Source organism: Penicillium coprophilum (genome assembly GCF_028826855.1).
Source record: "Penicillium coprophilum strain IBT 35676 chromosome Unknown utg000007l_segment0_segment0, whole genome shotgun sequence".
NCBI classification, from domain to species: domain Eukaryota; kingdom Fungi; phylum Ascomycota; class Eurotiomycetes; order Eurotiales; family Aspergillaceae; genus Penicillium; species Penicillium coprophilum.
Genome location: NW_026622726.1, coordinates 772,568 through 788,387, shown reverse-complemented (window position 1 = coordinate 788,387; position 15,820 = coordinate 772,568). Strand labels below are relative to the sequence as shown.

The following is a 15,820-nucleotide window of genomic DNA, read 5'->3' as shown; positions in this document are numbered from 1 at the left end:
TCTCTCGGCCTTCAATGTACGATACAGATTGGATGGGAATGTGAATTGAATGCCAAGAGACAGAAATCAATATACACAGGTGTCTTTCGTACTGCCACTTGTAGAACCGCCAGCACAGAGTTGGGCTTAGCTTGACATATTTGTGGCGCAACGGGCACGGGTAAGTATCGAGGTCGTGTACGGAGTACCAAGGGGGTGGGGAGTAGTTAGTAAATGTTCAGGCCTGTATTTTTGCCACCAGTCAACATGGCCATTTTCCGTCCAAGAGGTAGGATACAAAGACCCAAGTCTTTTGTTATAGGGTTCCAAGCCATGGAGAGACACATAGCACTTAGTGGAGCGGTGCAAGAGTGGGGTGAGACGTATCGAGTGAAACCTTTGCCAACTTTCCATTGTAACATTAATGACTTTGTTGCATAAGGGGAACATTTGTGTATGTAATTGTTTACAAGTCAATACTGCCAATTCCATTGGGTCTTGAAGAACACGCGATGGAATATCAAAGATTGACCGGGCCGATGAAGCTCTAGACATCCATGGACGGCTTGATCGTCGCGTCTTAATTGAAGCTCCGTCCCCGAGGCCAGAGTCGAAGCCGGTGCATTGTTACCGAAAACGCACAAATGTTGAAAATTTCGTCCATCAATACGTTGCACACTGAAAATTTCCAAAGTCGCTGTGATCGTCTTGGAGCTGCATCAACGATTTGTGATTTCAAGCTGTACATAGTACACTATAGGCAAGGTAGATGCATGTAGGTATACCCGTATAGTGAAATACGGTTGGGTACGAACGGAAAGTGTGGCGAAGTTCCACAGAATCAGTTGCGATCGACTATCGATCTTCGGTAGTTAAGTTACCTGTTATCCTAACTGTTGAACGCATAGCGCATCAAATAGGGGGCTTGGTCGGTTCTCTCTGACACCATCTGCCACTTCCCAGGGGGCGATTGTTTCGCCTCACGGACGATGTGTATTTTTGGAGAACAGCGAGGACAGTACGGAGTGATTCAAGGCGAGTCATTCCAACGAGCCAATAAGAAGGCGCGCATACGGGGAATCGACGATAGCGGCAGGGGGCGGGTCCATAGAAGGCTTGGGTTCCCGCAAATTTAGATCGGCCACTATCAAAATAAGAAGCTTCGACAAATTTGAAGATTGCGTGTCTAGTGTTTCGGCTGGTTGTTGATATGTGCAGTGTCAAAGGGAGGTACGGAGTATATTGTATAATAATAGCTATAGGGGTGGGAGATTGTCTCATATATATGTAGGAATATCCAATCAGCAGCAAACTTACAGGATAAAACCCTTGAAGATCAACAGGGGAGTCTCAAGCTTGGTTGCATGGATGACGACAACAGGCGAGAGATAGGATGGATCCGTTGATGAATTGGCTAGCGACTTTCGGATTACCCCTCAAGTGCTGTAGGATTGGACGCTGGTCGCAGGCTAGTATTTATGCATTATCGTTAGATCCTTCTAGTATCGACCCTGTATCCTCTATATTTCGTAGATGAGCTAGCATAAATTTGCATGGGATCTTTGTAAGATACTAAAATATGACTACCCTGTACTCCGTGCTTTTGAACGGTCTAGGCGAAAGCTACTAGACAGCAAATAATTGGACAGTCGTACAGAATGTACTCTGTATGGCAAATTCACACCATGCCGAGGCCCCTCAAGTTATACAGAGTACCTTGCCGAGTGCATGGCCCATCCTAAAACTAGCGTAGACATCTTACCCCGTAAGTGAACATCTCTGAATTATATCATTCTCCTTGGAAACGTTCAATGAGATGTATGAAGAAACTGACCCAAAACCTATGGGCAAAATAGAGAAAAGGGGGCTAATTGGGAGGATCGAGGTGGTACGAGCTAGTGCTCAAAAGCAGGAAATGGTGTGGAAATTAATTGAGTTTTGGGTACTCTGTAATCTTCAATTGGTATTTTTAGTATGTGGTAATTTTGGTAAATGCAAATCAGGTTGAAACCAGCGGAAAAAAATACCTGGCACTGCCCTGGCACGGCCCTGACACGCCGAATGCGGTACTGTGTATGTTTTCCTTTCCCCCTTGGTATGGCATTTTTTTTAAAAAAAAAAGTGGCACCTGGTAAGATTAGACAAACAATCTCCACCTCCCCTTTCCTCGTCGGCTCCTTCTTCTTCTTCCTCTTCCAACCTTCGTCCATTCGTTCCTACCATTTGAGAGTTCCTGCCTTGTCCACTTGGCAGTATTTCCGCTTCCCTCTCGTTTGAAGCGCTTCTTCTCTAATCACTCATTGCGAATTTTCTCTGCTCTTGCATTCCAATATCTCTAATCGGTACATCTCCCCACACCCCTGATCCAAAATATCCTCAAAATTGGCTAACAAATTCAGAAACTATCATGTCTCTCAAGTACATCCTCCCCGTGCTGGCCGCCAGCCAGGCTGTTTTCGCTGCCTGTGAGTATCCGGCTCCCGTCATTCTCATACATCCCCTGACAGTGATACAGCCGACGACTGTGGCGATACCAAGATCAAGACCCAGAGCGATGCTGATGGCGTCAACACCTGCTCCACCATCAAGGGTGATGTCACTATTGACAAGTCTTACAGCGGCGACCTCCAGCTCAACGGCATCAAGAAGATCACCGGTGGTCTGATCTGTTCCGGTGGTCAGAACGTCAGCTCCATCTCCGCCAGCTCTCTCGCCTCGATCGGCAAGGCCTTCGACTTGGAGGGCCTCACCACTCTGACTCTGCTCGACTTCGCTGAGCTCGATTCCGTTGGTTCGATCAACTGGGAGGCTCTCCCCAAGCTCCAGTCGCTGTCTTTCGGTAAGGGTGTCACTCAGGCTGGCGATGTCAACATCGCCAACACTGGTCTGACCGATCTGAACGGTATCTCCCTTAAGACCGTCGGTACCTTCAGCATCCAGAACAACCGTGATCTGAAGACCATCAATATCAACAACCTTCAAAACGCCACCGACCTGATCAGCTTCTCGGGTAACTTCGACACTCTCGAGATCGAGCTCCCCAACCTGGGCACCGGTACCAACATGACCTTCCAGAACATCTCCTCGGTCTCCATGCCTTCCCTCGAGAAGCTTACTGGTCAGCTCGGCTTCTGGGGTACTAAGTTCGAGACCTTCTCCGCTCCCAACCTGACTCAGACTGGTGATTTGATCTTCAAGGACAACAGCAAGCTGTCCAACATCAGTATGCCCGTCCTGAAGACTGTTGCCGGTGGATTCACCATCGCCCGTGATGATAAGCTCTCCACCATCAGCCTCCCCATGCTGCAGCGTGTCAACGGTGCCATTGACTTCAGCGGTACCTTCAACAAGTAAGCGATCTTGCTCCTATGGCGTTGCCTACGCACATACTAACACAACCAAAATAGGCTTTCTCTCGGTGCTCTTAAGGATGTCGAGGGTAGCTTCAACATGCAGAGCACCCGCGGCAACTTCAGCTGCGACGATCTCCGCAAGCTCAAGAGCGACGATGTTATCAAGGGTCCCTTCAAGTGCGATGCCACCTCCAAGGACCCCACCACTTCCAACGGAAAGTCCGGCACCTCCAGCTCTACCTCTAGCGGCTCTTCCACCACTAGCTCCGGTGCTGCCTTCATGACCGGTGCTAACGTCCCTGTCGTCGGCCTCGCCGCCATCTTCGGTGCCCTTGCCCAGCTCCTGTAAAGGGTGGATTAATGGAGGATTCAAATGACCTTGGGGATTTGTATAAAAGTCTCTCAAGAAACGATCTCAATATTCGTCCCTCATTGCAGTTGTTACGATAATAATTCGGTCTTTCGTGGAGAAAATTCGCAATATGGATTCTGACCCCGGGAGATGCGTCCCGCCGTTCACCAGGAAGGAGTTTTTTCTTACCCTTTTGAGTTGATTGTCTTGTTCTGTTCCGTGGTTCGCTCATCGCGTCCTAATGCATTCGGTTGCACTCTGTAACCTGCCCATTCCCTGTTGATATATCGAGAGGGGAGGCTGCCTCAGGCCCGTGGGCTGGATATCGGTTCTCGTTGTACTTCTTGTGTAAACATTCCTTGAGCTTTTTGATACCGTAATTGCCCTCTTATTCTAGTTGCGTGCGAGCTAATGATTGTAATTGTATCTCTTTTTACCCCCGACGTCTGTTTCTAAATAAACGTAGTTACCTCCCACCATACCATGTCGTAGTAGTCTTCAGGAGCTAGCGATGTCCCTTTGATCCGTTGAACCTCGGGATACCCCTTGAGCCTCTCGTTTCGCCGCCGCTCGTCCATGTGTTGCAGGCACGTCTATGGCTATCTTGCCCAATGTCCTATAATCCGCCAGAGCGCCGGGCTTCAAGCCCTTCCCAATATAGGCTGTCCCCAGCAAAATATATATCCACTCATGACGAAGCCCATACCACAACCATGTTGAGTTCCTAGGTGTTACTTCTTATCGTGAACACTTGGACATACATCAACTCCCGACAAATTCCAAATGCCAAATCCCGGCAAAGACCCATTCATGAATCTAGCCTCTTCCGTATCCAAATCCCGCGCAAAAAAGTCGAACACCGCAAAAATCCACAAATACGACCCACACAGAATTAATTCCTGGGTAATCAAGCATGTACGATATATTGATTGCCTAGATCGTCCAGCTACATATCTACTAATAGGTACCCACTCAATCCGAGGTCATGTCTGATCAGCATCACAAGACGATACGATGGGTACAACCTAAGGGCTAGACGCTAATCACTGGGCATCGGTAGAACAGATCCATATGGATGGCGTGTGTCCGTGCTGTTTTTTGCCTTTCTTGGCCAGGCTAGTTATTGACTTCCTGAATTGTGGGATGGGCCATAGATCCGGGGGGGATCAACAGGGTAGAAGGTCTAGACAGGCGAGGGAACTAGGAAGTCGTCCCCGGAACTCTCTTTGCCCATGGATGGCTGTTGGGTTTACTCTTCATTGGGATTTGTGAGGTGGCAGCGCGTGAGGGGGTTGGTCCCCGACAGTGGGTTAGTTCGTGGGAGAATTACGGAGTAGAGAGGCTCAGTTACACCCGATAATGTAAAAATGAAAAAGTCTTCTACGTAGACCAAGTGCGAATCTACTCCTAGACAGGTAGGTCCATATGTTATTTGTAGTACGTGTCAATCTCTTGACATTGTATAAATTGTATGTACTTTGTGTGCATGCTAGGGATATGATGATAGTACAATATGGGGTCATCTACGTACGTCATACTAAGCCACCATGTGCGTATCAAGATCATCTTCTATCTCGCAATGAAGTTTCAGACAAGTGAAAAATGGAGCCGCCAACGCCAACTCAGCTCGTTCGGGAAAAGTCGATAAGTCAAAATCCACAGCCCCGGGTCGCATCCCTCAATCCGATTCGAAAATCCCTTCCGGAAGAGTGGGAAGCAAGATCAGGATCGCAGCTAGCTTGAAATGGATAACGAAATAAGGAAGTCAAAGTGTGATCGGTTGGGGTTTTCTCTCCGCAGAGGATATGGGTTTGAAGGAAGGCTGGGACGTTGAGGTTTTTGATAGACCGAATTGGCCAACCATGGTGGCTTTTGTAATTATGAATACTATTCACTCGGTCTTTATGTAGGTATTGAGGTATTACGAAGTATATATATAGGCATATTGCTTCATGGTATTCCGTAGTAGGCCACATAATTGTTCAATCAGTCAAGTGCAACTAAATACCGGAGCGGGATCCCGGTCGCTGGGAAGAGGGGAATGGGCGATCATTACGCTCTGAAGAACGATGTGCATTAGTTTATGGTCGCCAGAATCTTATCTTGAAAGACGAACTCTTCATCGTTGAAATTAGCGAACAGATAATTGTGTATCTTGTAGATTGGTGGATCGGATGACGACTGTGGAAAGGTGTTGGACATATGCTTGCATCTCAAAATTGCCGCATGTGTCGACATACATGGGCTACAGACCGTGCCTGCATGACTGAACTCCATCAGGCGCAATATGGAGCCACTGAGCCACTACGGAGCACTATGCCGTACTCCGTACATAGAAATATAGATGGCTGGGGGGATGGAAAATACCTTTAATGATCCGTCCATGGGGGCTTTTTTTTTTTCGAGAAACTATGATTCTGGTCCTTTTGTCCATCTGAGTTTCGGGTTCATCTGAAGCTTTGAGACGTAGCAGATATTCTGATAACTCGTCAAAATACTGGATCTACCAAGGCAAAATATACTTTGATAAGATCTGCCATGAACGCGAGGCGAACAGCACCGAACGTGACCCGATTGGCGGGAACTTTTGACGCCTGGAACCTTGTACTTTGTACGTTGTATCTTGTATATTGTACGTCGTACTTTGAGTGATGTTTTTAGTGCCTTTAGTGCCCTTGATCTGCCTCTGCATTGACCTTGACATGAACGGGGAACTGCCAAGATAAACTCTTTGTGGGGTTAGGCGGCGTTGATAGCGGACATTGACCCTCTTTTTATCCTTCAGAGAAAAGAGAGGAAACTGGATCAGGTTATAAAGAGACACCATGTAAGTAACATTGTCCTCTTGCCTTCGGGCTAGCCTAGACTCAGCACATAAGAAAAAAAAGTGGAGAGGAGTGCAAGACATAAGCTAGCAGTGGAAATTACGGAGTACTCCGTAGAGACCCTAACATGCAGCGTAATATCAAGGTGGCAAGGATTTATCCCACACGGAACTCCGTTGCTGCATCTTTGCCATTATATAGCCAAATCTTGCACGGAGATGATGCATGCCCGGCCGAAACTAGGAAAAACAAAACAAGGGTACCTGAAGAAAGATGTACATCTTCAGGCCTGGGCTACCAGAGTATACATCCGCCTTGCATTGGAGGCAACCAGCTATCCAGGTAGTGGGAAATGGTGGAGGTCCTAGGCGCACTGTATTGCCAATCGACGCCGCAATGTACCATGTAGGAACCAGATCTTGGCGATCCCTAGAACAAAAGCGAAAGGTACGTTGTTCAGCGCTCCACACAGTACACAGTACCTATGTTGCCTCTATTGCGAGCTCCACGGGGGAGCATATCTACACCTGCCGTATGTGTATGCATGCATGCACCATGCACCTCGGAGAAGTCCCTCGAGTGTGACCTCTCAGATGCGGCGAATTTGATTTCTAGGACTAGTCCCTTCAACATACATTCAAAGTATGTACTATGCACCGCGGGCGTCTGCTAGATCTGTGTATTAGGAAGCTGTCCTTGCAGGAGCCGGTGGCGACTACACCAGTCGGGGAATAGAGTCCAGCCAGAGAGTTGCTGCATGCTTGTTCCTGGAGTTGTGGGATCTGCGAACTTGGACTTTTGGACTTTGGACTTTTGGTTCTATTTTGGTATTTTTTGCCCCCCTCGAGTACTTTTGAACGATAAACGCTTGCTGCCTATTCGGGTGACCAGGAGTAAACCTTACACGCAAGATTATATTGTATTTCGGATAAGTGGACAGTGAGGCCTTGAGGTCCACTTGGCGTTGACTAACAATGATGATCGTCTACCCTTGCTGTTATACCGTCTTTTGACATAAGAGGATGTCATGGGAACAATTATTGTCTATTAATGCTCGTAAGCCGAAAGAGTGCTCTGTATAGTGCCAAGTAATTCCTGAAAATAGCCTTCCTCTACTCTGTATTGGATAGACCTCAGAGAACACAGCCCCTTCCGTCGTGGGATCAGTCTGACACGAGCCTGCAATTCTATGCTTGCCATTTAACTAGAACGAGCGGGAAATTCTAGGCGCTCCAGTGGAGTGAGAACACGCACAGTAGTGCACTTTATGTGAGGAATTTTAGAGCAATTTAAAGTGGACATAGAACACATCGCAATAATAATTGAAGATCTAAAAAAAAAACAGTATCCCCACAGAAGAGGAAAGAGGTCAATTTGCAGCTTGAGGGAACTGATCGAATCGCGCACGATGGGAAATATGCGCTATGGACTAGGGATCCATGGTATAGCAAGTCCCATGATCCTGGCCGCCATGCTACTTAGTAGGGAGACGGAAGAGAATCTTACATCGTGCATGAATGGGCGTTTTGAAGCGCTTGGCGAAGATTTGGTACTTCAGTTGATTTTGAACAATCTCAAATCAAATAGTCAAGTGATTCATATTTAGGTTGAGTACGGAGGACTCTATAGTGTTCGAATAAGATTTCTCTAATTATAATGTTCCCGATCTGTCCCTGACAGTTGTAACTTGACAGGTCAAGAGGCGGCACAGGAGAGGCGACTATTGGGCATGATTTGGTAGAAGGGCAAAGAAGAAGCTCATTGGTGCCGAGCGTACTGTAAGCTTTGCGACATCGTGGAGACCTGAAGGAATGGGTCAATTTGTGCGGAGTACTATACGGTGGCTTGTTTGTCACACATGAGCCGCATGAGATGGGGATCCCGTCCAAGCTTGGAGCGAATGCTGTGTAATATAAAAAGGACTTCTAAATTATGATCATCAGACTTGCATCTAAGAGCACGTACAGAGGGGATCCGTACTGACTTAGACTACAATGTACATCCATGATAACACGTACACCCCAAGTAGATAGGACATTGATACGCAATGATCCGAACGCTCATAACCCCAGGGATCGGGATCAGACTAATCTCTGATGTTTGAAACTCAAACACGTTCGGGTTTGCTGTTGAGAAGATCCGGAGAGGAGAACCTAGATGCATGTCACTTGAAATGGTAAACAGGGAGGCAACAAAAGGACAAGCGTGAAGATCTTTGAGGTCCAGATGGGTCGGGACTCTCGGAATAATAGTAGAGTTTGACCGAAGTCGAATGGTTCATGTGTGAGTTTGCCCCCTCGAGTTATTGTGCCGTCTGCAGATGGATCATAGGCGTGCGAAACTCAGAATGAGCCACCGATCGAGTGCATATGCTCTGAGGAACAATATGAGAAATGAATTCCGGATTTGAAGTCTGCAAAGCACGAAAGAAAGGGGGGGGATACAGGTGAGATTATCTTTTTCGGTGTGGAATTTGTGTGGAATGCGTAGAAAGTCCATAATTTATGGCGTTTTTTTTGTCATTGTTACTGCCCGAATGATAAATAATAGGATAATAGTAGGGATTGGGAACACGAACGGCCAGAACGTGGGGACTAGTGGCTCTTGATGGAGTCACCATGAGGCAAGCTGATTGACTGTTGGGTGAGACGGGAAAGTAGAATATGACAGCTCGATTCCCACAACCCACCATTCTTTCGACACGCGGGAAAGAGCTAGGGATGAATGCTAGATCATATATGGGGTACATTATTTGATATCTATTAAATTTAAAGGAAATTGGAATTAATATCCGTGAACATAGGGCTATCTCTTTCTTTCTCCACTAGGGGAACGTGTCCATCTTTAGGGGTTTTAGGGCTTTGACTATGGAGTAGAAATCAATAAAGTTAGCGCTATGGATTTTTTTATTTCATCTGACTTGTCGATTCTCTAACGTCTGTGTGTCAAAATATTCCAAATAATCTCCCATCTGGATGATTCGCTGCCTGACAGGAAACGTACCCTGGTCTTTGGGTCTGGCCCGTCCCAACTCGTTGGTTTCCTCGAGCGATCATCTTGGTTTCGCGTGATCTGCTCTGGTGATTCGCTTCCCTGACGACCATACATACCCCATTTTGGTGATACACCGTCAATCCTGACGCTGAGACCGTCAATGGCGCTTATAGCCTCCTGCTCGTAGATCAATTATTCCAGACTCGATTGTGTCGAACTATACTCCGTGTTATATGATCCTTATTCTTTAAGGCATACCTCCTCGCATGTATCACGATGACACTCCCGCAGTCCTTGCTTGATTCTACTTACCTTGGGGGCAGTTGATATTTACCAGAAGCGCCTCAAGGCGTTTTAGCTTGATTATGAGTAGCCCCTTGATACTGTCGCACGATACTAGAAGTTTCTCCTGATTATCTATGCAAGATTTCGAGGTGCATACGGGGTACGGAGATTGCGTTACAGCAATCGTTTCACCCTTCATCGAGATCTCAGCGGGATCTGATGATGAGTACGGACTTAGCCGCGGATGTACATAGATACTGAAGAATATGCAAGTGAATCTTAAATTACGTTTCAGCGTGTTTCTTTTTGTTTTCCTTTTTCGGCTTCATTCGGGCGAACGGTTCCCCTCCACATTCCGTATAAGTTATCCGGAGGTCTTTACAGAGAACCTCCAACGTCATTAATTGGGATAACTATCGATGCAAGGGCCACGATGCTCTAGAAAGTAAAATCTTTCCCGTGTCGATCGCGACACCCAGTGGCTCGGTGACAAATTAGGGGTCCTGGATCATCACGAACCTTCCGCTCGGGCTTGGTCGTATTCCTCTCATTCGTTGATCCTGCATATTGGTACATATGTGAGGTTCGGTCCGTGTAGGATGTGACAGATACAGCTGTGATACTGAATATAATTATTTTTATATGGTGCTTCTTTCCTGGCCCAAGCGGGCACTAGCAAGTGGTCCAGAGCACCCACCCGGGATGCCCGACTTGCTTCCCCGTCGTTATGAAGCTGTGGGGCAAAAACTGCACCCTCTGGCTGTATGACATCCGCTTTCCGCGCTTCATGTCTGTTGAAGATCGGCTTGGGTTGTGAATGGTTCCCCTCGCCTGGGTCCGGGAGGCCCTGAGATCTGGAAATGTGGAACAAAGTACGGAGCACTCTCTCCAATCTACATATAAACATGCACCCCAGCCCGTATCACAATCCCTTCCACGAACCATCTCACCTATTGAATACACTCGCCTCGTGTATATTTTTTTTGCTTCATATTCTCTGCTCTGTCTATAGCTCTGCCCCCTTTGCCTACTCCTACCGTGCATATACCATTGTGTTTCTCCCTGCACTATCCTCGCCATTCGATCTGCGACTCCTCAACCTGAATATACAGAAGACATCAATCAGCCGTGATACTTCAGTACATATCGTCTCGGCCTAGTCTCACTTCGACACACTCGCCACTGCACATATCCCGCATCTTATCAACGACCAGCTACGATGTACGAAGAAATCAGTTCCATGACTGACGATACTCCCCGCCGCTGCTCTCTGCCGTAAGTTATTTCACCATCCTGACATCAGCATACGTATTTTAATGTGTATTCAAGTTCTTTCAACTCGAGCACTGGTATGGCTACCTCTGATGTGGGCGAGGAGCGTCGACTGCCTCCGCTTCCTCAGATTTTGCCACTACCACCCCGCGGTCCATTCAGTCCATTCAACGTGAAGGATGCTCTCGTCCCTACCACCCCAGGGCCGCAGGAGACTTTCCAATTCAAATCGCCTTGGGCGGCTGCAGAGCACATCATCACGCCTCCCTCGCCGGCCAACTCTGCCGAAAGCTCCTGGCAAGAGAACTTTGCCATGCAAAAGTCCAATTCGGTCGAATGGCCCAATGATCTTTCGCAAAATGAGATTATGGCTTTGGTGGCCCCACAGAACCTCAATCGCAAGGCTCCTCTACAGCAGCTCTGTGGCCGTAAGCGCAAGGGCAGCGCCCAATCTATTGAAGATGACCAGCGTGAGAAGCACCGTATTGCCGAGGGCAACCGACGCAGCAATCTCAGCGAGCTGCACCGCCAGTTAGACAGCCGCATTCATGATTTCTTCCTCGAGCGCGCAGGCTGGAATCCTTCTAAGAGCCTTACTCAATCTAAGGAGCACATCGTGCAAGGAGCTATCTACCTGGTCGACTTCATGGTTGCCATTATCGTCCACCTTATCCGCCAGGAACAGGTCACACCGCAGCTCTCAGAGAAGCTGCAGCCCCAGGTCCGCTGCATGCAGCTGCAGCAGCTAGTCAGCTCCCTGCAGCAGCAGAATCAAACTGCCCAGCAACAGCTGAAAGCCACCAAGGCCGAGAACGAGATGCTCGCTGATCGTAACCGTGCCCTTGAGTTCCAGCTCAAGTCCTACGAGCAGATGTTCCGCTCCCCCAAGTCCGAGAGCACTAGCCCCGGACCCCTCCTCGAGTTCCCCGAACACAAACGCCAGAAGAAGAATGGCTTGCCTGGCATGCGGGTGCTCTGCGATGAGATCGCTGCAAGCATGCCCTCCGAGTCATCCTATGCTTCTTCCTTTCATGACTCTATGCCCAGCTCCACTTCGCAGTCCTTTGGCAGTTCCTATCTCACTGCCACTCCGCCTATGACGGGCCCTTCTTCTCCTGCTTTCCCTCCTCATTCTGCTTCTTTCTCATTCCCGGCGCCATCTCGCCGCCCCTCTCATATTGCGTCTCCATAAAGCCGCAGCGGAGATTGATGATGCACGCCCCAATATTGAACCCTGTTCCCTGATGATATAATGACTCCTTTTCCACCTTTCCGTCTGTGCTGCATCCTCTTCCCCACATGAATCCCTTGCAGTTAAGGTCGCTCTCCCTTACTCTCGGATCAGGTTGGTTTAATCCTTCTGCCGTCTTCCCGCCCCATGTGCATTTAGCGCCTGCATCGTGTAACAATATTCTCTTGATCTCGGGATAAACAAGAAACTCCCGATTTGATCGAAGATTTCCCTTTGTTGATTGATTTTCGTGCTTCGGGTGGTTTTTTTTTTTTCGTCTTCCCTTTTCTCGGATAAAATGTTGGCCTTTTTTTATTTTCTTGTCTCCTATTCTTCGGCGTTGTTTACACTATGGATATATGCGTTTAGGTGGGTATATTTTGGTTTTCTGTCTATTTCCTCTATTTCCTTTGTCACTTTCTTCTCCTTTTCTATGTTTATAGCTATGACTGAATGAATCATCTTCGAAAAATATCATCCTCTTCTGTAGATCACCATAGTCGAATGAGATTGTAACACGCGTTGAGTATTGTCGTATAAAACTATCAGATACGGAGTCATCTGGAGCACATTAACAATTTGAGTCTGTCCTGTCATTTCTACACGATCATTGAATGGCGATACGTATGTCGGCTTTATCTCCTATGCTGGCTATATCGTCATGCTTTCCTAGTTCAACACATCCCGATATGTTCATTCCATCATACTACGGCCATTTGGCAATTAATAGAATCCACATATTCTAATAATTAGATACTCTATAATTCTTCAACCCATGGGGACTGTGAGATACGATGTATCATCTTTGTTGACAAACTCTACCATCGCCTGAAGTGTGGAAACGCCAGATTCCCACTTGTATAGAGTTGTACACAGGATTTTACGTGTTTGGGTATTTCCCCCTTTTCGGATAGTTCAAACATACTTTCCTAAACATTCTTGGATACTGGGCCTACGACATAAGAATGCAAGCAACTGAGTGATATGGATTTTTTGGTCCGCGACGAATCAGCTGTCAAGGGCCGTCTCAAGTGTCAGCTGGTGGAGACCAGTTCAGATTTTGTGAAATGGACAAGTGTTCTCCCAAGTGATTTGGATGGTTGACTTTTTTTTTTTTTTTTTTTTCAAAAGAATAGTTCAAAATTATACTGGTTGTCGTTTCAAATCTAGAAATATAGAGGTGCATGTACTCCGAGCTCTGGATGATAAAATATGATTGGGTCCAGGCCGTGTCTCACTCGAACCTCGAGTTGGGGATTTCACGGTCGTTTTCCATGCCTTTCTCTTTCCAGTACTTTTCAATGAGACTGAAGTAAATTCTGGAAAAAAAAAAGGACAGAAAAGCAAAAAGGGGGTGATCACGAAGAATTACTCTGTACAACTTGGCAAATTAGAAAATAAAGGCTGAAATTTAAGACCAAATAGGGTCCAAGTATCCTGCGCTCCCTACAGGTACACGCAGCCTTAGCAAAGTACTCCGTACAGGGAAGTAGAAAAGAGTTAAAAGAGTAGGGAGAAGAATGGACAGCACATTGAATATTGGCGTGACGATAGTAATATATGTAGTGTCCAATCTCAATTTGCCCCTAAGTTCACACAAGGTTCTAGACGATCATGACTATAAATAAAAATAACAGTCTGGGCCACTTGGCCAGAAAGAAGGTCAAAGTGAACCTGATATTTTGTACAGAGCCGTCGATCTAATATAGCAAAATAAATAACAGAATAGACAGTATTGAATCACATAGGACTAAGATGACTGAAGAAATGTAGTTGTCTGGACTGATATTAGCCGTCCTTGGCAGGCAATCGCATTTCCCCCGTTCCCGATCCTATTTTCTCCCTATCAACCCTTAACTTCGACCTTCTCGATCCTTTTCTCGCCACATTCGTTCTGGGGGTTTACGAGTGTTTTCGAGACGGGAGTGCCCCTGAAATTCTACATATCTTTCATCATGTTGTTGCCAAAGGGTGGTGTCAATTGGAAATCGGCCAAGGCCAGATTGCCGCCATGGAGGGCAATCATCGTCTTATTAACACGGACTCGCTTCTTGGTGTCCATAGCCTTAACGGGCCTACTCATCCTCATGTGGCGTGGTGTAAGCAGGTCTGCATCAGAAATGCAAAGGTGAGCCCACGCAATCCTGCGGGAAATCATTCATACTGACTCGGCGCCAACAGCTTCTACTGCTATGGTTCTAGCAAGTCGCCCATGGAGATGTCCATCAATGAGATGGTCGAATGGAGTGCACACGCCCAGACCCCCGTTCTCTTCAACCGCCACGAACCTTACGAAGTCAACTCCACCTCCATCGTCGATTTCAACCTGAACCCGATCAAGTCTACCCCCAAGGCCGCTCTAAACCACGAACGCGTACTCATCCTGACCCCTCTTCGTGACGCTGCTCCTTACCTGGCCAAATACTTTGACCTCCTCTACAAACTGTCTTACCCGCACGATTTGATCGATCTGGCCTTCCTTGTCGGTGACTGCAAAGACGATACCCTCGCAAACCTCGCATCTGAACTCGATCGCATCCAGAATCATGCCGAGGAGAAAATCCGTTTCCGCAGTGCAACCGTTATTCAAAAGGACTTTGGTGCCGACGTTGAGATGAGTGTGGAGGAGCGACACTCGTTCGCCGCACAGGGTCCACGACGCAAGGCTATTGCCCGTGCCCGGAATTACCTTCTCTACTCGGCTCTGAAGGCCGATCACTCCTGGGTATACTGGCGGGACGTGGACATCACCGACTGCCCCGAGCGTATCCTGGAGGACTTTATGGCCCACGACAAGGACATTCTCGTGCCAAGTATGTGATTATGATTGGAACTTGTGTCGGAGGTCGAACAGCTGGCTGACATGTGATTTTTTTCTAGATATCTGGTTCCACCGTTACAACCAGGATGGCCACGATATCGAGGGTCGCTGTATGTATTTCCATGACATCCTGTGTGCTATGCAGATTGCTGACATCTTCATACCTAGTTGACTACAACTCATGGATCGAATCCGACAAGGGCCGCCGCCTGCGCGCATCTCTACCTACCGACACCGTTCTGGCCGAAGGCTACAAAGAGTACGACACTGGCCGCACTTACCTCGTCAGCATGGGCGACTGGCGAAACAACAAGGATGACGAGGTGGAGCTTGACGGAATTGGTGGTGTCAACATCCTCGTCAAGGCCGATGTGCACCGCTCTGGCATCAACTTCCCCGCATACGCATTCGAGAACCAAGCCGAGACCGAAGGTTTCGCCCGCATGGCCAAGCGAGCTGGTTATCAGGTGGTCGGATTGCCCAACTACGTGGTCTGGCATATCGATACCGACGAGAAGCCCGGCAATCTTGGAGACCGTAAAGCGTTCTAGTTTCCGCCTGCATTTCGTCCGCCCGAAATCTTGCCTGGGATCAAGTTGATCTTTGATCCCGCCCCGTCCTCAAATATCCATCATTCTCCATTGCCGCCTGTGTGTTGCCTTGCCGATCATCTCCATCGGGCGAAGCTTTCAACCACGGCGGGTTTCA

General features: G+C 47.7%; 3 protein-coding genes across 3 annotated transcripts; all 3 read left to right on the top strand.

Annotated features, from left to right (window-relative positions):
- Window positions 1-2,386: 2,386 nt before the first annotated feature.
- On the top strand, window positions 2,387-3,681 carry ecm33 (GPI-anchored protein Ecm33; the record flags this gene model as incomplete). Its single annotated transcript, XM_056682031.1, has 3 exons — window positions 2,387-2,444; window positions 2,495-3,329; window positions 3,387-3,681. 3 exons carry the CDS (start codon window positions 2,387-2,389, stop codon window positions 3,679-3,681), a joined length of 1,188 nt encoding a protein of 395 aa, XP_056527440.1.
- A 7,326-nt stretch (window positions 3,682-11,007) lies between these two features.
- On the top strand, window positions 11,008-12,252 carry N7500_010892 (putative HLH DNA binding domain protein; the record flags this gene model as incomplete). Its single annotated transcript, XM_056682030.1, has 2 exons — window positions 11,008-11,063; window positions 11,118-12,252. 2 exons carry the CDS (start codon window positions 11,008-11,010, stop codon window positions 12,250-12,252), a joined length of 1,191 nt encoding a protein of 396 aa, XP_056527439.1.
- A 1,994-nt stretch (window positions 12,253-14,246) lies between these two features.
- N7500_010891 (ANP1/MMN9/VAN1 family protein) lies at window positions 14,247-15,663 on the top strand (the record flags this gene model as incomplete). Its single annotated transcript, XM_056682029.1, has 4 exons — window positions 14,247-14,419; window positions 14,473-15,104; window positions 15,172-15,222; window positions 15,281-15,663. 4 exons carry the CDS (start codon window positions 14,247-14,249, stop codon window positions 15,661-15,663), a joined length of 1,239 nt encoding a protein of 412 aa, XP_056527438.1.
- Between the last annotated feature and the right edge of the window lie 157 nt (window positions 15,664-15,820).